Genomic DNA, 20,603 nt, shown 5'->3' with positions numbered 1-20,603 from the left:
AATGTTATTTCAAAAAAAGCATATGCAATGTGCTCTGACAGGTAAAATCCGATTCTTTCTCTCTTTCAAGTTCAAAGCAAATTTGAATGCCAAAGGATTTTAGATATGCATATACAAGACTATGTAGTATATTAACATCAACAAATTAATAAAATAAGTAGCAAATGAGAAATAAATGACAGACAAGTTGAACAGACATTATCTCTAATTATCAGAATTGCAAGATTAAAACAGCTGAATATAGGCCTAAATAATCTAGAAAGCAACTACTGCGCGCTGATATTTCTTCTTCTTTTTTTCGGAATAACGAACAATTTCAACCGCGGGGAGATACCGACAGCTTGATTTGCAGTATTTTCTAACATGTTAGAAGCGGGCAGCGGACATCAGCTAGCCGTAAAGACGGCCCGCACAAAAAAAAAACATGGCTGCCGGTGGAGAAGCGGCTGTGCCCTCAGCAGCTGATTGAGACGGAGCTGCATATCCCGAGTGCACTAAATACTCCGAGATCCGGGAGAAATTCTACCCGATAATCCAACACATACAAAACAACTTTGAGTCCCTGTCGAACAGAACCCATCTTACTGGGGGAGTGTGTGTGCTGCTGTGTGTTCACCCAACAATACCCGCTCCTGTCTCCAACACACAAATACTGGAACTCTTTATGTGGACTTACTTTTGATAATAGGCTACTATTATTACCTTTATCCTGTTTAATGTTATCAAAAATCTATTTTTATTTTTATTATTATATTTTTATTTTTTATTCTATTTTTATTTTTATTAATCATTTTTTTATTAGCCTATATGTTATTTTCATATTTGTTTGCACTACTGCCCTTTTTGCACTGTCTTGTTTGTGAGACGCGCACTGCTTTGGCAAAACGAATGTACAGTTACTTGTCATGCCAATAAAGCACCTCAAATGTGAAAATAGCCTAGGCAACAAATAACAAATAGTAGTGTAATAATAACAAAAAATGCCCTTTTCATGTTCATACAATAGGCCTATGTGTGGGTTTTGACAATATGTGTTTAATTAAGCTATAAAGATCAGATGAAATGCATAGTGAAATATGAAATAAATGTCTCTTTTGCTGAAAATTTAATTAATCTATATATTTATTATTTTAAAAATCAACTCATTTTTGCCCAGAGAAAGAGGCGCGCGGCACTAGCGGACATGGGGTGCTTTTCCAAAAAAAGACGTACAGTAACTTGCAGCTGAACTATGCACAGTTTGGGGAAAAAAAGGATATAGTGATGCATGTCCCCCAAAACCCCTAGTTTCTCTGTCGCAGATCCATCATTTAAATCAGGTTAGTTATAAGTAAAACGCACATAATGATAAAGCACACCATCATCACGAGGGCAATTAAATAGACAACCTAAACATATTTTTAATTGTTTATTTATGTAATGTGAGTTTTTATAACTTTGTTCTTTAAATTATTTATAACTTAGGCTATTCTATCGAGATGACACCATAAAAGGCCTTCAATGCATTGATATAGGTAATAGGGATACAATGAAAAGCCGATTTTCACTATTGACCCTGTTTTTATTCATTGACGGCTTCCCAACGCCGCTTTTCTGTTGTGCGAAAAAAAGCTGCTGCAAATAAGCAAATTTATGACAAAACAATTTTAATAGTTTCATAGTAGTAGCTGGTGTGCTTCATCTGCGTGATTCTGATTTGACATTCTTCCGCTAAACTTGCACTGTGTTGATGTGTAAATGGACTATGTGTTGATGTGTTAATGGGCTATGATCTTTGCTATTGAGTTCTCTTTGCAACTTTCAATTTCGAGGTGGGGGAAGTGGGAAGAGGCAATTCAAATGTACCATCTCTAAAAAAAGGCCGCTTACGCGGCATTTGTGTTTATTATTACCTTATTTTTATTTTATTATTATTAATTTATTCATTCATTCTTCATTCATTTTCTTTTCGGTTTAGTCCCTTTATTAGTCTGTGATCGCCACAGCGGAATGAACCGTCAACTTATCCAGCATATGTTTTACGCAGTGGATGGCAGGAGGGCCAGCTGGGGCTTCGGGACGGAGTGAAAGGAATTTGCCCCGAGTCTGGGAAAGATGGCTTGCCGTATTTACACTATAGTTTTCCTATCGCACACATGCGCCAAACAAATAAACAAATAAATAAAAAGGAAAAGAAAACATCTAGACTTATAGGCTGAGGTCTTTTTGCTTAAAATCGCCCTTATGTTTCCGTTTTAAATGTAAGGCTGTTGCATAGAATAATACAATTTTAATTTATAAGTGATTTTGCTGCGTCCCCCTTGATGTTTCAATAACGCATAATAATCTACACACGTATTAAAGACACAGCAGACATAAAGGTTGTGTGTGAGAGACCGAGCAAAAGAGCGCTCTCTTCACAGCTCTGTGGATGCTGCTAGCGGCTTCTTTCTTTTTGTTATTTATTTTGCAGATAATACACTATATGAATACAACAGAAAGACATAACACTTTACAAATAACCTTTTGTAGACTCAAAACAAGTGTCATATCTTGATAAGCCTTAGCCACATTGAAATATAATTTAAAGAATTACATTATCGGATATAATAAAATCGCAATAAATAAATAAACCAATATAAAACAAGCAAAAGCAAGCTATAACAGTTTAGGTAGGCCTATACATAAATAAAACCGTTAAAGCCAAATCAAACTTTTATTTTACAAGATATTTTCTTTTAAAAGATTTTAGATATTTTCTAAAAACAATAAACACCAGAGAAGGTTTAGAATATTATTTATAAAGTATTTGGATATGATGATAATAATCAAATCGTGCAAACAGAGCATTTTTGGGAACACGTTTCAGGTCTCTCCAGGGCTGCGTTTCCCAAAAGCATCGTAAGCCTAAGAAGTTCGTAGAAATGATCGTACGACTGATCTTAATATTACGGTCTGTTTCCCAAAAGCATCGTAACTTAAGTAGCACTTGAAAATCTTCGTGGATCTACGAGTGCTCTGGAGTAATCGTAAAGCCTTAAGTGCATCGTAAGGAGACAGAGTTATGAGGGCACCTGCTGGACAACCGGCAAATTGCACCTACAATTTACTTCTCTTCAAAGTCATTATTCATTTTATTTGTACGTATATCTCTATTCATTTATATTTTCTACACATTACACAATTCAATATACAAATAATAATAATTAATAATTAGGCTAAACTTTTCAAAAATAAATGTAAGAGCTTATTTATTTATTTATTTATTTACTTATTTATTTATTTTGATGTGAGATAAGCAATTTTTGATAAAGAAATTGATAAATAATTCTACTTAATTAAGGTTTCATATAAATATCGAAAATGATGCTGATGTCATTTCCGGCAAGGACTGTTAGAATTAGTTTTATGCGAGATTGGAGCAAGACAGTGTTTTTACAGTACGACATTTCCAGTTAATTTATGTTTTTAAACTGGCTCAAAAATATTTTTTTTTTTATGTTATTCGAGTTGAATATACATTCACACAAGTAGAAGAAGAATTATATGGATTGCTATAACATGTGCAACAATAACGAGCCATTCTATAGCGTGACATTTCAGCACTTAACAAACGGATAGCGACTCCTAAGTTGCACTTAAAGCTGGGCTACGTGCAATTGTGTTAAGTGCATTTTTGGGAAACGCACGTGAAACAATAACGAACGTTCGCAAAATGACTCGTAGAAAACGCTCTTAAGTGCTAAGATCAATCGTTATCGGGAAACGCAGCCCAGTGCATTTGGGCTGAATGTTTGACTGTGTCTAAATGAGGATGTTATAAAATACATTTTCTACCGAGTTATTGACGGATGCACGATGCCAACACTCGGGGGACGTTCTGGGGGCTGGGTTTGCGTTACGCGCTGCGAGCTATAGGCCGACAGTGGAAATGCGACATGACTTCGGTCTCGATGCCCATTAACACCTGAAAGACAAGCTTTTGGTTATGAGACGGGGGAAGGGGTATGTCTCCACCCTCAAGTGTTTTCCACAAACATGGTTACACAAAATCCAAAACTCCCGAGGACGGATGGCGTAACCGTAGCAAAACCTATGCGTTTTAAAACCAAACCGCAAATGGGGCCTTATGAAAATGAATGTTTCTATGCACAGCAACTTCTGGACTGAACTATACTTGTTATTTAAAATATCTCTATTACGCTCTAGCATTCGCCAAAACGAATTTGTACATACAAACACCGAACATAGCCTAGCTGAATAGGGTGTTGCCTGCTGAGCCATGACAGCAGCAGACAATTCCGCACGACCATAAAGCCTTCACCCGACAGTTATTTTCTAATATTCACAACGCGAGCCACAACAATAGACATGCCATGCCCATCATCCTTACAGACAACTTCGCTTTAAACTGTATTAAGGTCCCATTTACACTGCACAGCAGTTTTATATAAAACGTTAATGATACATATAACAGGCTACATTTTGATGGTGAAATAACCTTTTAAACGATGGCTTTTTATTTCAGTATTCAAACATTAAATAACGAATGCATCAAGTGAAATAACGAATATGCAAAAACACATGTATATAAATATAAAGGACTATTATAATTAGCAAAATGCTGCTCTATAGACAAATACTGCTTGACATTTTAGAAAATGTTTTGCGTATACCCAGTACCGAGAACAAACAAACAAAAGCACATGGCTTGTTAATCAATTTAATCAAGCTCTAGCCATGAATAAAATAATAGACTATTTTATTATTTTAATATTTTAGACGACGGGTTAGTAATTATATTATAAATGGTTATGTTCAGATCAATGAAATAATAACTTTAATAATTCTGCTTTGCATTTTTCTATGCATTACTAACATCACTAAACCATACATTTGTTTTATAAGTTAACCAAATATTTGCAGAGATTCAGCGGTTTTTTTTTCTGACGCGTCAAATTCAAATACAAAACATACTGAGCCATTAAGTAAAAAAACAAAACAAAACAACAGTTATAGCTACTTTAAAGGAGAACATTGAAGTTTTGAAAAAAAAAACTGAACTGAAACTAAAGTATTAAAAAAACAAACCTGCTAGACTTAATTTATGTCCTGCGGCAAAAATATTTTTATTATAATCTGCTTAAAATAGGTCAAATTATTTTATTTTTTTCTGCTTTTGATGAAGCTGCATTCAACTTAAGCTCAATGTCGGCAATGTCTTTAAATAAATAATATATCTAGGCCTATTTTCATTATTCATTAATTTTCATTATTCGTTTATTATTATCTATAATTGTTGAGACATAAAATGAGATAGTAAACTATAATCAACAACGAAAATGTAAGTAAAAACAGAAATAAAAACATAAATGAAAATGTCTTGTCTTAGTCCTGTCAAAATAGCAAACACTGAACATCTCTCTATATTTAGGTTAAAAGACTGCTTTATTTATTTATTTATTTATTTATTTATTTATTTATTTAAGACTACTTATTTGTACTGAATGTTTATGCTTTCATTTTAGTTGCAAAAAGATCAGAAATTGATCTCGCACGCGCAGGGAAAAAAGGCAATTATGCCACACATGACTTGCATCGCTCTCATGCCAAGTTTTGAGGATAAATTCGCATTTAGATGCTGCTTGAAATAAAATAAAACTATCAAAAAGCACATTAAAAACTTTAATAAAAAAATTAAAACATTCATAAAGGAGTATCTTATGGAAAAACACTATGGGCCCTGCTTTCGGTTTTAAAAGAATCAAGCAGCTTTAAAAAATATCTAATTTGCTGAAGAGAAATGACACGAAAAAAAAAAAAAATAAAAAGATTAAACATATCGGGACTGTTAAAAGAAAATTCCTCTTTGATATATTCTTTCGACTCCGATACATCAGCTAAGATTATGAATGACGGAGTGTCTCTCCTGCTTCAGCAGCGTGTCCCGCTGGTTAAACGATGAGGCGGAGAGAATGCGCTGCTTAGTGAACCTAACGCGCCATTATTTTAATTCTATATTCGTGAAGAATGAGCCAACCGCATATGCTTAGTCCTGTTGGTCGGGACTCTGCTTTATAACTTAGTTTATTACAATGATCACACTTAGCTTTGCCATCGTTCTTCACATGTTGCCACTCGGCACATCTTGCGCTCCATCTTTAAACAAATGTTTACATTATTGAGGTGCTCTCCGGCGGCGAAGTTTCTGGCAGAGTAGCGAGTGAAAAAATGTGCTTGCAGAAATTGGAATCAAAATTTAAATTATATAGCCTATAACAAGCATCGTATTCTTTCTAATCCTCGCCCAGTTTTAATACAAGTTGTTTTTATATTTGTGGCTGTGAAGTTTATTAAGAATATATATATATAGCCTACTTTATTTTTTTATACTTTAAGTGATCTGCTTGAGGTAGGTCACGTTTATCAATGGTAAGTTTTAGCCTAAGTTTACATCAATAACATAATGTGTATTGTCCTTTATCATACAAAAAAAAACAAGAAAAAAAAAAACATTATTATACATAGTTTCCTTTAGCCTATAAAAAGGCCGCAAATGCATTAAAAGGCAAGCGCATATCTTAGCCTTGAGTTTGTTCACACTCTGCCTGTATTAACATAAATGTTGTATTTTAATATAGCTTATTTTGATGAATTAGCTCTAACCTTCGACAGTTTTTTCTTCTTTTTCCGCGGTTATGCGGCATTATATTTCACACACATTTGCAAGGTGACTGAATATGAAGTTAAAATACAAAACATACTGAGCCATAAGTAAAAAAAAAAACAAAAAAACAAAACAACAGTTATAGCTACTTTAAAGGAGAACATTGACGTTTTGAAAAAAAAAATGAACAGAACTGAAACTAAATTATTAAAAATAAACCTGCAAGACTTAATTTATGTCCTGCGGCAAAAATAATTTTATTATACTTTTAGTGATCTGCTTAAGGTAGGTCAATTTATTTTTCTCAGTGTTTCACGTACTGTACGGCAATGTCTTTAAATAAATAATTTATTTAGGCCTATTTTCATTATTCATTTATTTTCATTATTCGTTTATTATTCGTTTATGTACAATTGTTGAGACATAAATAAGATAGTAAAATATAATCAACAACGAAAATGTAAATAAAAACAGAAATAAAACATAAATGAAAATGTCTTGTCTTAGTCCTATCAAAATAGCAAACACTGAACATCTTTCTATATTTAGGCTGCTTTATTTATTTATTTATTTATTTATTTATTTATTTATTTATTTATTTATTTAAGACTACTTATTTGTACTAAATGTTTGTGCTTTCATTTTAGTTGTCTTTTACTTCTTCAATTCTATTTTCCAAAACGAATCCTCTTTGCACTTAAAAAGTTTACAATAAAGCGTGTTAACAAATTTTAAATGATTAATGAAGGAATTATAATGCTTTGACTTATTGTTTAATATCATTTACAAGCACAGTAGCTGTATGATCTATTTCTGTCCGTTCGCATCCCGTCCCTTTGCGCCCCCTGGCGGCTCATTCACAAACTGCGGTCATACACTAAAAACAGAGCGGCACCTATTTCAAACGGCGGCGGTACCAGCCGCGGCGTTAATAGCCACTTTGAACTCTCACCTACTGTATCAACTTTGGCTCCAAATGCAAATTGGTTAAGTTAGCTTAATCGTTTATACAAATTTAAGGGACCCTTTTCACAAGCCTGTCATGACGCGTTTAAACATCATCGTAATTTTAAATTCATGAAAGTTTTTAATATCTTGATTTTTTTTTAATTGTATGAACATTTATCTGTATTTATGCATGTATTATATCATCTTTGAGTCAAATTACAAGAACAAATCACTGCTTATGCGAGGTGTTTCTAATAGGGCTGAGAATAAATTTGACATTATTCTCTCCCCTGTCTGCCATCATCAGTCTCACACTATTTTTTTCCTTTTTCTGAAAGTCTCGATAACACCATTGTGGCGTTTTTCTTTCATTATTTCAGCAAATAGGATTGTAAAAAAAATATTTGTTGTATTCACCCATTCACTGCGCTCTAAGTTTACCCAGCTATAATGTTTTCCGCTACTGAGAAACCCAGAAATGTGAAAAGGGTCTAGTGAACTGATTATAAAACAATTAACTTGTTCCCCAAAAAACTTACGGATTGAGTCGTTTCAACTCATTTTCAATAAGTAAGGTGAACATGCAGCAAAATACATGGTTTGAGAGTGTGAAAATCCATAAACAAAACGAAACATCAACTTAAAAGATATGTGACATGATTAAACTGTATGAAATCTAAGATGACCTATATTGGTCTGAATATCTTTTCAAATTTTTTAATGCATTAAATGTGTATATCTTTCTTGTTGCCAAATCTACTATGAATTTTAAATCTTTTTTTCTCTTAGATAATTATATAATATTTTATTCTCTGGGAAAATACTAATTTGACAGTTCTTTCACTTAATTTTGTTGATATTTTTTAAATCGACTATTCCCAGCGTAAAAAATATAGATTTTTATGGATTTTGCAGAGAAACTTTGCAATTTCCCACAAAGAAAGCTGTGTCTTCTAGCAAAAGCAATGACAAATACGTCTCTATTTTAATGATCTAGGTAGAAAGTCTAAAGCACATGGCACAAAAGCATTAGAGGCGTGTACGAATCCACTTTTGCTATTTTAAGGACTGAAGAATATGCTCTGCGCCCCGCCGCATGGTCTAACGGGGTTGTGCTTATTCTCTTAACTAGTTATAGGTGTGTTTTAAGCATAATATGCATTAAACCAATCAGAGTTTCATTTCCTATTCCCTTCAAGAGTCAAGAGTTATGTCGCACCATGGCGCATATGCTATTCACATGGCGGACTTTTTAGGTGGAAAAACTGAACGCTTCTCTAGCGAGAAAACAGTTAAACAGACCATCTGCAGCGTGAAGATAAATAATGAGCCTCCTCTATTTGACTTCTTTACTTTCTCTTTATTTCACTTTTGCTCTTTACTTTACTCCTTTACTTTCACGGAAACGTTGAAACTTACTCCACTGAAGACATCCATTAGCCTACATATTTAATTTCATTTGTTAAGCATTACGATTTGTTTCATAGCTATTTTTAAATTCTGTTCTAATTTTCAGTAATCTAATAAATGAACAGTAATAACAAAGTGTGGTTATTTCCAAACACACATCCTATTCTTATGCCCCATATGGTGATGCAGCTGTCTCCAAACCCGACAGGTGGAAAAAAATCTAAACTTGTTTTTGTTAAAACAAATATAAATATGCATATAATAAATAACACTGATAGTAATATTTACATTATGCAATTGCAAACGGTCATGAATAAACTGAAAAAAGCCCCCCGACAAGAAAAAGGCATAAAGGCAGTGTTTTTAGATTCATGTAGAAAATAATAATTTTTGTAACAATTTTTTAATCCATTTTAAGTAAGAGTTGCGCTGGTCTGAAAATAGCAACAAATCTTGCCCTACATGTCTTGAGCATTAAAGCACTAGGTGTATGATAGGGCCCTAGGATCTATTGTTCCCTAGTGTTCCTAGCATCTCTTAATATTCTTATCAAAAATGTTTTGCACACAAAACAAACCCAGAGTTTCATGTGAAAAACAAAAGACACACAAAACACTGAAATGTACTTTCCTCCTATCAGACTGAATTTTTTCAATTCTAAAAGTCCCACATTGGATACATTACTCACAAGATAGCAAAGAGCGCTAGCAAGCTGTTTAGCGACAGTAAACTTCCACTGAGGAGAAACATGAGCTCTTTCTCTGTGAAGAAACACATCTAAGGGGCCGAACTCCACAAACTCCTCCACCATGATGTCTGTTCAGAAAAACACAGATAACATAACATGTTTGCCGGATGATAAAAAGTACAGAAGAGTGACACTTGCGGCCTTTAAAGAGGAAATCGAAAAGGTCACAGCACTTACTCTCAGTACCCTTGACTGAAAGTCCGTGAACAAAGATCAGATGACAGTGAGACACCTGACTCATTAAACTAGCCGTCTCGAAGAACGCCTAAACACAAACACAAAGACAATGAGATAACATCTGTGCTTTCACTGCTGTTTTCACGCTACATTAACACCAGTCTTACTAGCGCTTTGTCCTTCTGGCTCTGTTCCAAAATTTTGAGAACAACTCGGATCCCTTTTGTTTTGCAGTGATTGTTATTGGACTCATCATCTTCATCCTCTAGTGAACCGCGGATCTTCAGCCAGCCGGAGTAAATGTTAGTCCTGGTGCCGCGTCCCAGGTGCTGCTCCTGTAAGCGTGAAAAAACATCAACAGGGGATTATTCAGCGGCGGTTCACTTTTTTTGTTAACAATATTTTTGATGAGGACTAGTGAAAATTTGTAAACTAAGGGCATATATTCACCAAACTTTCTGGACTTTTTTTTAAAAACACAGAGCCAGAGTTTAAGTACTGCCAGAGTTTTCAAAAAGCAGTGCTTTCGTTGACAGCAAAAAAGAAAAAAAATATCTCAGCTTGAGAAAAAAAAACTCTTTGGTAGGCACGCACCCTAACTGTAAAATGTATATTTGTTTTATTCTATAAACTAATGATAACATTTCTTCCAAATTTAAAATAAAACAAAAATTGTGTAAAAAAAAAAAAGTGACATAATTAGTCAAACACTCAACTTTTTAGGGTAATAGGGTCTTCAGGTCCGCTAGTCTTTCTATTTTGTTCAAAAGGGCCTCATGTATCAACGCTGTGTACGCACAAAACTTTGCGCACGCCAGGTTTCACGCTCAGAATTGCTCACGTTTGGATTTACTAACGATGAACTGAACGTGGGAATGTGCGCAGCTCCACGGCAGCTTTCTGGCTGGCGTACGCACATTTTTTGTGCGTGTCTGTTTTATTTCCATTGGTGACTCCTAGAGGCAGTTGTGTTAAATTGCTCTCTACTAAGAGTCTTTGAGCCTTGCAATGGCAGCTGTATGAGACAGGTTAATCTAGCAGGTAAATAAGGTTTCCATACCATACAGTTTACCATCCAAACATTAAAGCGCAATTTGCTGCGGTCGCCTGTTTTCCTAATGTAATCTGAGCTATCTACTGCACACACATTGCTATAAAGACACTATCTGAAGATGAATTTGCATGCGTGAATCAGAAACATTTCCATTCAATAAATGTGCAAATAAAATATGATGCACAGACTTATTAATGATTCCTACTTGTCTTTCTCGTGATAAATAGTTGGCAAAATCTGATATGTAGCGGGGGGAAAAAGAGTTCATCAGACACTGTATTCGAACGGAGTTCATGCTCGAACGTGTCAAAACATGATAACATGCGTTTTTCGAGCTGCGCCACTGAAACTGTTAAGGATACTGCAACATTTTACACCTATAAATCACACTATTTCTTTTTAATTCACTCAGTGCGATGTTAAGACCCAACTGTGTTAACCGCATCAGCTAACTCTCCCACTCAATTTTTATCTTTTGTTGTTAATCCCAGAGGACAAATTTGCAAATAACACGGCTTTTCTCCGGTCTACCTCCGAAAGGAGCACCTCCAATTCACATTCTGTTCAAAGTTTCTCTTCTTGCTTGCTTTTGCCTTTGCTTTTTCGTTGGGTTTTGCCAAAGTAGAGTCATTTGCATATTCATATGAGGGAGGAGGCAGGGAGGGGTTTTGCGCTCGTGCATGTTGCGCTCAGTTTCACGTTCATTCAGATGTACAAAAGAATATGCGTGAGATTCGGCGTACGCAGTGTTTCATACATCTGAATTTTTTTCTGCGTACGCACATTAACAGCTTTGTGCGTACGCAATGTTTTAGTATGATTTCCACGCAAGTCTTAGTACATGAGGCCCCAGGTCTGCCACTTTTAGCTTAGCTCAGCATAAATCATTGAATCTGATTAGACCATTAGCATCTCGATCAAAAAAAGTGCTTTGATACTTTTCTAAAAGCTTGACACTTTTGTAGTTACATTGTATACTATGAATGATAGAAATGGAAAGTTGCCATTTTCTAGACTGATATGGTTAGAAACTATACTCTTCATTCCAGCATAATAATCAAGAAACTTTGCTGCAGTAGCTACTGTAGTTACCTAGCTGAGGACTATTTTCAGGTGCAGTGAAATAACATTGCGCCTGCTGCAGCAGCAAAGTACCCTGAAAATGGTAAAACTCAACTTTTTAATTCTAGGTCAGTGGTTCCTAAAGTGGTAGTCAGAACCCCTCTGTGTTATGGGACAATGAGAGGGGGCCGATTGGTCATTTCCAAAAATGAACAAAATTTTAATCAACTCTTAAAATTACAATATTTTATCCATATTCCACAGAAGCTAAAATAGTTTTATTCAAAATACAAAATGCAAATAAAAAGCCATTAGCCTTTCGTTTTTTTCCCATAGGATTGCGGCCCATGAGGTTTTTACGTTAGACTGAAAAAAGTGTTGCATGCAGAACTGTTGCAAACAATTTATTTGTCTTGAATTTAAACAAATATAGTTTAATAATGTTTAACCTAATTTTTTTGTTTAAATTCAACATAAATAAATGGTTTACAACCACTTAACGTAAAAAAAAAATTAGTAAATCCAAGGAATCCTCTTTGAAGATTTTTTTTCAGTGTAGTAATAGTGTCAGTTGCAGTTGATTGATTTTACAGCAACACACTAAAAATCTCACCGGTCTCATAAGGTGCGGTTAATATTATTCATTCATTCATTTTCTTTTCGACTTAGTCCATTTATTAGTCTGGGGTCGCCACAGCGTAATGAACCGCCAACTTATCCAGCATACTGTATGTTTTATGCAGCGGATACCCTTCCAAACCTAATATATTCAGAGAAATGTTTCAAGTGTTCTCCTATTTTCATTTTTCAGATGATTTGTTTTAATTGATCTATGACACATTTACTGTTTTCCACATTTTTTAGTACAAAGTTACCATAAAGATAAGCCCTACAACAAAATAATTATTAATACCATAAATAACTCCAACATTTTATAAAACAAGCCCAGTGCATTAGATGTCACAGATTTGTATGATAACACAGAAAATATGTCAAACGTTGTTTTAAAAGGCACCTATTTTAGCCCTTTTACAAGATAAATCTTTGGTGTCTCCAGAATGTGTCTGCTTCAAAGTAAAGTTTTATCTTCAAATATCCGTTAGATAGCTTATTTTAGCCTCCAGAATCTGTCCATTTTGCAGTCTGAATACATTGTAGCTGTTTTTGTAGCTTGTGTCTTTAAATGAAATTGAGCTGCTTCTCCCTGCCCACCGTTCCCATGTGTGTGTCTGCTTCTCATCATGCATTACATCAGATAAACAGCACTCAGTGATAGAGACAGACTCAGAAGAAGCTGAAATACAGCTCATTAGTCAAAAATACAATGTTTATTTGATGCATTTGTGGTGGAGCTTATTCAAGCCTTTCTGAAATGATGAGTCTCACAAAAATGCCAATTGCAGTACACACTCACACACATATATAGGTATTTGCATGTTAACTGACACCATGCGGCCGTGGTGATTATAACAGTTAAGAATTACATAACAATTTTACTCTCTTTGTTGTTTTAAAAACGTTTTAAACTTATAAAACTTATTAAAGTTGGTTCAGTTGAGTCGGAAAAGATATTTTATTCCTAGTTTCTTTGCGAAAAAAATGTTCTGTGGACATGTGTATACATGTTATTATAGAAGCATGGTGACTGTCAATCAATTCTGTTGGCGGGGTAAAACCGCACTCCTTTGCCACGTTGCAGTGGGCCTCAAAATCACTGAAATTTGGATCCTATTTTAATGTCAGGAAATTTCCAAAAAGAGACTTGTAGGGTTTATATCATTCCAAAATAATCGTGGACACACTATACCTACACAAAAATCTGTCCAAACAGCTTATAAAAGTTGATTTTCATCATAGGTGGCCTAAAAAGTTTATTTTCTAAATATCCCCAGTGTTAAAAGTGCCCTTAGCTGAAGACACACTCAGAATGTTTGACAAGCTTGATTTCTAGAGAGTCTTGTTTGCTTTCATTTTTATCAGCGCAAGCAATCTGCCAAAGAAGGCATAAAAAGTCCCTTATCAATGAAGTGCTGTTGTGAGGCTCTGCTCTTGAGAAGGTAGCTGGTGCAGTACAGTCACATACCTTTGTAATCTCCTTGTCTTTAATTGGATTGAAGCTCAGTTTGCTCAGGTCAGGGGTTTCCGAGGCACTTTTAATGCTGCTTTTGGCACCCTTCCTTATTATAAGAAGGTTTGACAGCTCTGTAATATAGAAAAGAAAAAAAAAAACATTAAGATGATTCATCAAATGATAAGCAACGTGTACCTCTGTGGAATTTTTCCTAATCAGAAATGCACTCTAGGATGACTCAGAGGTTTGACTGTAAAATCTGCCGAGCTGAAAATACTCATCCAAACACACATGTTGGTATTGGGGGTTTACGAGGACTCTCATTGGTTTAATGTATTTTATACCATAAAAATGCTTATTATATAGTCATACCCCAGCCCTAACACTAAAGAGGAAACCTCTGCCACAATTTGAATGTGAAAAGTGAATGCGAGTATAACTTTTTAAGTGTTTTGAATTATGAGGACACAAGGCATGTCCTTGTAAACCACCTAATAAACTACAACTTGGTCATACCCATGTCATTATACAATTGTGGGCCCCCCCAAAAAACACGAAACTGCTTACACATACACACACACACTTACCTCCTGGTTTGGGCAGACAGCACTTCTTCAAAGTGAAGCTGTCCTCTCCAGACTTCAGCACAAAGGTTTTTAAGCTGCTGGTGAGCTCTTTTATGCTGGAGAAATCTTGATCCCAGCCTTCCAAATGAAACAACGAGCCGTTCTGTCTAATTCGGAACTGCTTGTAGACTGGATTTTCTCCTTCCTTCTAGAATTCAATCAGAAGTCAATCAGAATTGACATCATAGCTGTTGTGTTTTGTAAAGTTACTTCATGTAATTCGAGTGACACTGTTTGTATCTGTTCTCTAAGTGAACAGTTCACTGATTCAAATGATTGAGTCAGAGTGAGACCGTGTTCTTTTCGAAAGAGCTCATCCCCATGAAAGTGTAAGGGATGAGCACTTCTGAATGAAACATAGTGCGCAACGCCAATCAACTTCCCTGCACAAAGGATCATGGGGATTTGAAGTGGCCTTTTGTAGCCTTCAAATATTCCAAAATGGCAGCCATGACTTTTCACTCTGGCGTTTGGAGTATAATATTTGGAGTATAATAGTTACCATTTGGAATGCACTGCTTGTTTCCAGTTAACGATTCACTAATTCAAATTATTCAGTCAGAGTGAATCTCTAGTTAACGATTCACTGATTCAAAAGATTCAGTTAGTGTGAGTCTGCAGCTGAGGATTTATTTATTCAAATGATCCATTCAGAGCAAGACTCAAGATAATAATTTACTGAATCAAATGATTGGTCAGTGGGAAGCCTCAGGTAGTAATTCACTCATTCAAATGATTCAGTCAGAGTGAGTTTACAGTTAATGAATGACCGATTCAAATGATTCAGTGAGAGTAAGTCCACAGTTAACAATTCACTAATTCAAATCCACTGGATCAGTGAAAGTAAGGGTTTACTGATTCAAGTGATTCAGTCAGAGTAAGTTTACAGTTAACAATTCACTGATTCAAAAGATCCAGTTAGTGTAAGTCTGCAGTTGAAGATTTATTGATTCAAATGATCTGCTCAAAGCAAGACTTAAGTTAATGATTGACTGATTCAAATGATTGGTTAGTGCTAATCTCCAGGTAGTAATTCACTCATTTAAATGATTCAGTAAGAGTGAGTCTCCAGTTAGATTCACTAATTCAAAACAACTGGCTCAGTGGAAGTCTCCAGTTAAGGGTTTACTGATTCAAGTGATCCAGTCAGAGTGAGTTTTCAGTTAATGAATGACCGATTCAAATGATTCAGTCAGAGTGAGTCAAAAGATCCAGTTAGTGTAAGTCTGCAGTCGAGGATTTATTGATTTAAATCAATTTAGAGCAAGACTCAAGAAAATGACTCATTGATTCAAATAATTGGTCAGTGCGATGCACCTTGTAGTAATTCACTCATTCAAATGATTCAGATGATCCACTAAGCGCTAGTATCCAATAAATGATTCGTTCATTCAAATGATCCAGTCAAAGAGAGTCAACGGTTAAATAAGTTATTATTGTCAGTTTAATTTAAAATTAGTTCACCACTGTCAGTTGTTAAACAATTGTGTTAATAATGCCAAAATAATGCAAATGAATGCCCATTCATACATCTTCCTTACTGCTGTAGCACAAGATAGATATATTATAGTCGGTATGAATTCATAAATTACACTTTTTATTGAACTAACACTTGCATTTTTGCTTACCAAGCATCACTAATAATAAACTTTCCCCACTTCTCAACTACCTCCATTCAAACTATTGTCAGAGTTAACAGTACGGCATTGTAACCACAGCATTACCTTTGACCGACTCAGAGAAGCCAGAATTATGCGATGGTAATCCAAAGCACTCCAGCGCACAAGAAATGCACCCTCCTCCACTTCTCTCTTCAGTTTCTGGAGCACAAACTCATCCCTGCCATCAACAACGAAAACTTGCAACATCAATAATCATGTAAAAAGACCACATGGCCACACTGGAAATAAGTGACTTACATTAAGGGACCATGCAGGTCGTTGGACTCACTGAGAACCACTCTCGGCGGAGCCACTTCACGACAGAGGTAATGATGAGCATCGGTCGTAAGTCGGAAATATCCATCGAGCAGTGAGACCAGAGAGCGAGCCTGAATACTGGAGTCTAAACTTATGTCCTGGAGCACAAACGTTTGTGGTGAGCCACATACACAAACAATTACAATACAATATCAATGTATAAAGCACATTTCAATTAAACAAATGAAGTTGACCAAAGTGCTGTCCATAAGAGAAGAAAAAGATAGATTAGAAGACAAGATAAGAAAATAAAAGCTAAAAGTTAACAAAGCAATCAGATTAATGGATAAAAAAACAATAATAAATTCATTTTTGTTCAGCTCACTCCCTGATTTATCAGGGGTCGCCACAGCGGAATGAACCACCAACAATTCCAGCATATGTTTCATGCAGAAGATGCCCTTCCAACTGCAACCCAGTACTGGGAAACACTTATACACTCTCGCATTCACACACACTCATATACAATTTTGTTTAACCAAGGCCCAATCCCAATTCTATTTTTTACCCCTACACCTTTCCCTTCCCCTTGGCCCTTGAAACAGAGTGTAAAGAGGAAGGGCTTCAAAATTTACCCCTAAGAAATGCAAGTGTATCTGTCTGCGGACTGCAAGACAGGGGCATAATATGAGGGGGTATAACTTTAGAGGGGGTAGTAAGTTAGAGGTGTAACTAGCAGTTATCAAGATTCCATTGAACCATACGACATGTCACAGTAAGATGTTGATGGCGGAAAATACTTACCAGAGAACATTTTCACCAAATGTTTTCATTAGTTTTCTCCAAATTTATTCACAACCAATACATTTTATATATATATATATATATATATATATATCTTTATATTCATTTATTTAGCAACACCACCATGCAACTCTACTCGCTGACTTTTTCATCCGTTTTGTCATGACAGACTTCTCAGCGTCACCTCCTGTTGCAAATAACAGTACAATGGGGAATGCGTCAAGTATGAAAACCTCCTCAGCTCGCAGTTGTATGTTAATAACGGTGATGGTTAGGGAAGGTGTATATGTTAATAACTATGATAGTTGGGTTTAGGGTTGGGCAAGGTGTAGATATTAATAACTGTGATGGTCGGGTTTAGGGTTGGGGAAGGTGTAGACGTTCATAACAATGATGGTTGGGTTTAGAGCTTGGGAAAGTGTAGACAATAATAACTATGATGGTTGGGTTTAGGGTTGGGGAAGGTGTAGACATTAATAACTAAGTTAGTTGGGTTAAGGATTCGGAAGGTGTAGACGTTAATAATGATGATGGTTGGGTTTAGGGTTAGGGAAGGTGTAGACATTAATAACTAAGATGGTTGGGTTTAGAGTTGTGGTGTGCATAGACATTAATAACTGTGATGGTTGGGTTTAGGTGTGGAGTAGGTGTAGACGTTAATAACTGATGTACTGCACCATCTTGGCGACGTGGGTCTCCATAACTTCAAGTTACGCCTCTAATGTACTACAAGTTACGTCCCTAAGGAATTTCATGGTATGTCTCTGTCTTGCAGTCTGCAGATAGACCCTACTGAAGAAATGGGACAGCACTACAACATCTGCACACATTATCATATGCCACTGCAATCTCTTGTTTCATATGAGATTGATGTTATTTTAACGTCCAGTTGCGTTATTTTAGTAGTATTTATCTTCAGGACATCACTGAGGGGCATATATCATAGCATAGTGACGATATAATGTGGCAATAAGCTCGTAACTGTACTGTGCATTTGCACTGTGGTCATATTCATCTATGTAAACACAATAACAACCTTAACATTACACCAGACATTGTAAAAAGCTCATTCCCAACCACTAGACTCTTCTGACAGGGTATTCGTGTGTCACAGAGTTTTGCGTTTTTTTATTTTAGCTGTTTTTTTAAAGCATGACAGTAAAACATGAGTGTGGTTATGAATATATTAAAACCTGTGCTTGTAAAAGTTTGTAATAATGACAAAAAATACATATTTGGGCATCTCCTGACTTCCGTGTGTAGCCATGCTGCCGTTGTAGATAGTGTATTCAGAGAAATTTTTGTACCCCCTGGTTTCAAGTTTGGTCCAAAAAAATCTAATCCTTTCCCTTAGCCCTACGCCTTCAACCTAAAGAGAATTAAGAAAACCCCTATCCCTTTATGTGAACGTTAAGGTGAAGGGCTAAGGGGTAGAATTGGGATTGGGCTTTATAGCGCATGTCATTTGACTGTGGGGGAAACCGGAGCACCTGGAAGAAACCCACGCCAACAAGAGGAGAACATGCAAACTTCACTTAGAAATGCCAAAATCAATAATAGAACCAGTAAATGAGGAGTAATTAAAGCAAGAGAAAATAGGCATTTTAAGCAGACTTAAACACAGAAATTGAGGCGGATTGTCAATATGAAGCCGTGGAGTGTTCATTTTACCATTGACATGTTGTCCTGTCGGCTGATGCACACATTGATGCCCTGAATGGCAATCAGAGAGATCTCTGGGAAATCGCAGAAGATGTTCCAGTCCTCCTCCTCATTAAGTGCCGCTGTTTCTTTGTTCTGACTATGACTGTAGTCATCGCTCTGGCTCTGAAAAGTGGGACACATTTCAGAATACAACTCTACTCAAAAAGAAGAAGAAGCAGGTCAATGATCAAATTACCCGCTGTGCCGAAAACTTCCTCCACCATATGCCATCTGATCCAGACACCCTGATCTCATGAGTAGGTTCATTTATGGTCTCCTCAGGTGGGTTTTGTGTACGGGAGGTGATGAGGTATGAGCCACTGTCACCTCCATCAGCTCTGAGGTCCAGATGGAAAACAGGGAAAGTCTCGACGCCGAAATGGGGTGCCAGGCGCTCCAGTGTGGACAAGTATTTGTACATGACTTCTTGTGATCCAAGCTTGCCCACGCCCACCGTGTGTTGCTGGAAGGTGTTCACAAAGTGTGCAAATACTCGCCGAATCCGGAATCTCGTCAGGATGTTCTGTTTGGCAATGTGTCGCGAAAAAGACAGAGGAATGCAGCGGAGAAAGCTGGAGGATGGAAAAACAAATACATTATTATGTTTGACTACTTCTCTATGTGCTGTTATGTTAAATCATTCAATTTATTTTCCCTCAGCTCCTTTTATTCACAGTGGAATGAACCACCAACCATTCCAGCATATGTTTTACGCAGCGGTTTCCATTCCAACTGCAACCCAATACTGAGAAACACCCATACACATCATTCACACACACACACTCTTACACTAAAGCCGATTTATTCAATTCACCTATACTACATGTATTTGGACTGTGGGAGAAACTGGAGCACCTGGAAGAAACACATGCCAACACAAGAAGAACATGCAAACTCCACACAGAAATGCCAACTGGCCTAGCCGGGACTCGAACCGGCCTTCTTGTTCTGAGACGACAGTGCTGATCACTGTGCCACCAAATTTTCAATATATATAGGGAATATTTGGTTGCTAATGTGTCTCACTATTGGATCCACTTTATATTTAGCATCTTGTGCAGATGCACACATTTACATTTTAGAATAACTGCAGGCAATTAGTTGCATCAATAATTACCACTATAATTATTCCAGCTCAGCAGCAGCAAGATGGCCTCATTATATTCAACAATGTTTTTTTAATGTAAGTACATAAAAAATATTGAGAAAAGACACCTTTATATGCATTGGGACTTTAGCTGAAACACATCTGTAATCTGTAATCATGAGCTTCATGTCGGACTGGGGCGCATTTCCCAAACAACAACATAACTCACGGCTGAACTCATAATGCGATGCATTGTTTGGGAAAAGAACGATGTAGTGAGGAGTGTTTCTCAAAACCGTATTTTCTCTGTCGCAGACCCATCCTTTGAACCACAATAACATAAAATG

The 20,603-nt window shown here is 36.2% G+C and overlaps 1 protein-coding gene across 5 annotated transcripts in view; it reads right to left on the bottom strand.

Annotated features, from left to right (window-relative positions):
• The window catches only part of tyk2 (tyrosine kinase 2), a 72,629-nt gene that overhangs the window by 30,168 nt on the left and 21,858 nt on the right, over nt 1–20,603 (bottom strand). For 3 of the 5 annotated variants that reach the window (XR_015481147.1, XM_087245074.1, XM_087245073.1), the window contains 9 exons: nt 19,366–19,741; nt 19,137–19,292; nt 16,662–16,819; nt 16,467–16,581; nt 14,704–14,890; nt 14,129–14,247; nt 10,097–10,264; nt 9,930–10,017; nt 9,693–9,820 (listed from right to left, as the gene is read on the bottom strand). Coding sequence is in view for 4 of the 5 variants with exons in the window: in XM_087245074.1 (XP_087101200.1) it covers nt 9,693–9,820; nt 9,930–10,017; nt 10,097–10,264; nt 14,129–14,247; nt 14,704–14,890; nt 16,467–16,581; nt 16,662–16,819; nt 19,137–19,292; nt 19,366–19,741 (1,495 nt within the window). In the remaining variant the exon portion in view is untranslated. The remainder of the gene's footprint in view (nt 1–9,692; nt 9,821–9,929; nt 10,018–10,096; nt 10,265–14,128; nt 14,248–14,703; nt 14,891–16,466; nt 16,582–16,661; nt 16,820–19,136; nt 19,293–19,365; nt 19,742–20,603) is intronic. The other 2 variants (XM_087245076.1, XM_087245075.1) reach the window with 1 other exon arrangement.

This window comes from Danio rerio, chromosome 3 (assembly GCF_052040795.2).
Source record: "Danio rerio strain M-AB ecotype USA chromosome 3, GRCz13ab, whole genome shotgun sequence".
Classification (NCBI taxonomy): Eukaryota; Metazoa; Chordata; class Actinopteri; order Cypriniformes; family Danionidae; genus Danio; species Danio rerio.
The sequence above is the reverse complement of the archived record's forward strand: the minus strand, read 5'-3'. Positions and strand labels throughout refer to the sequence as shown.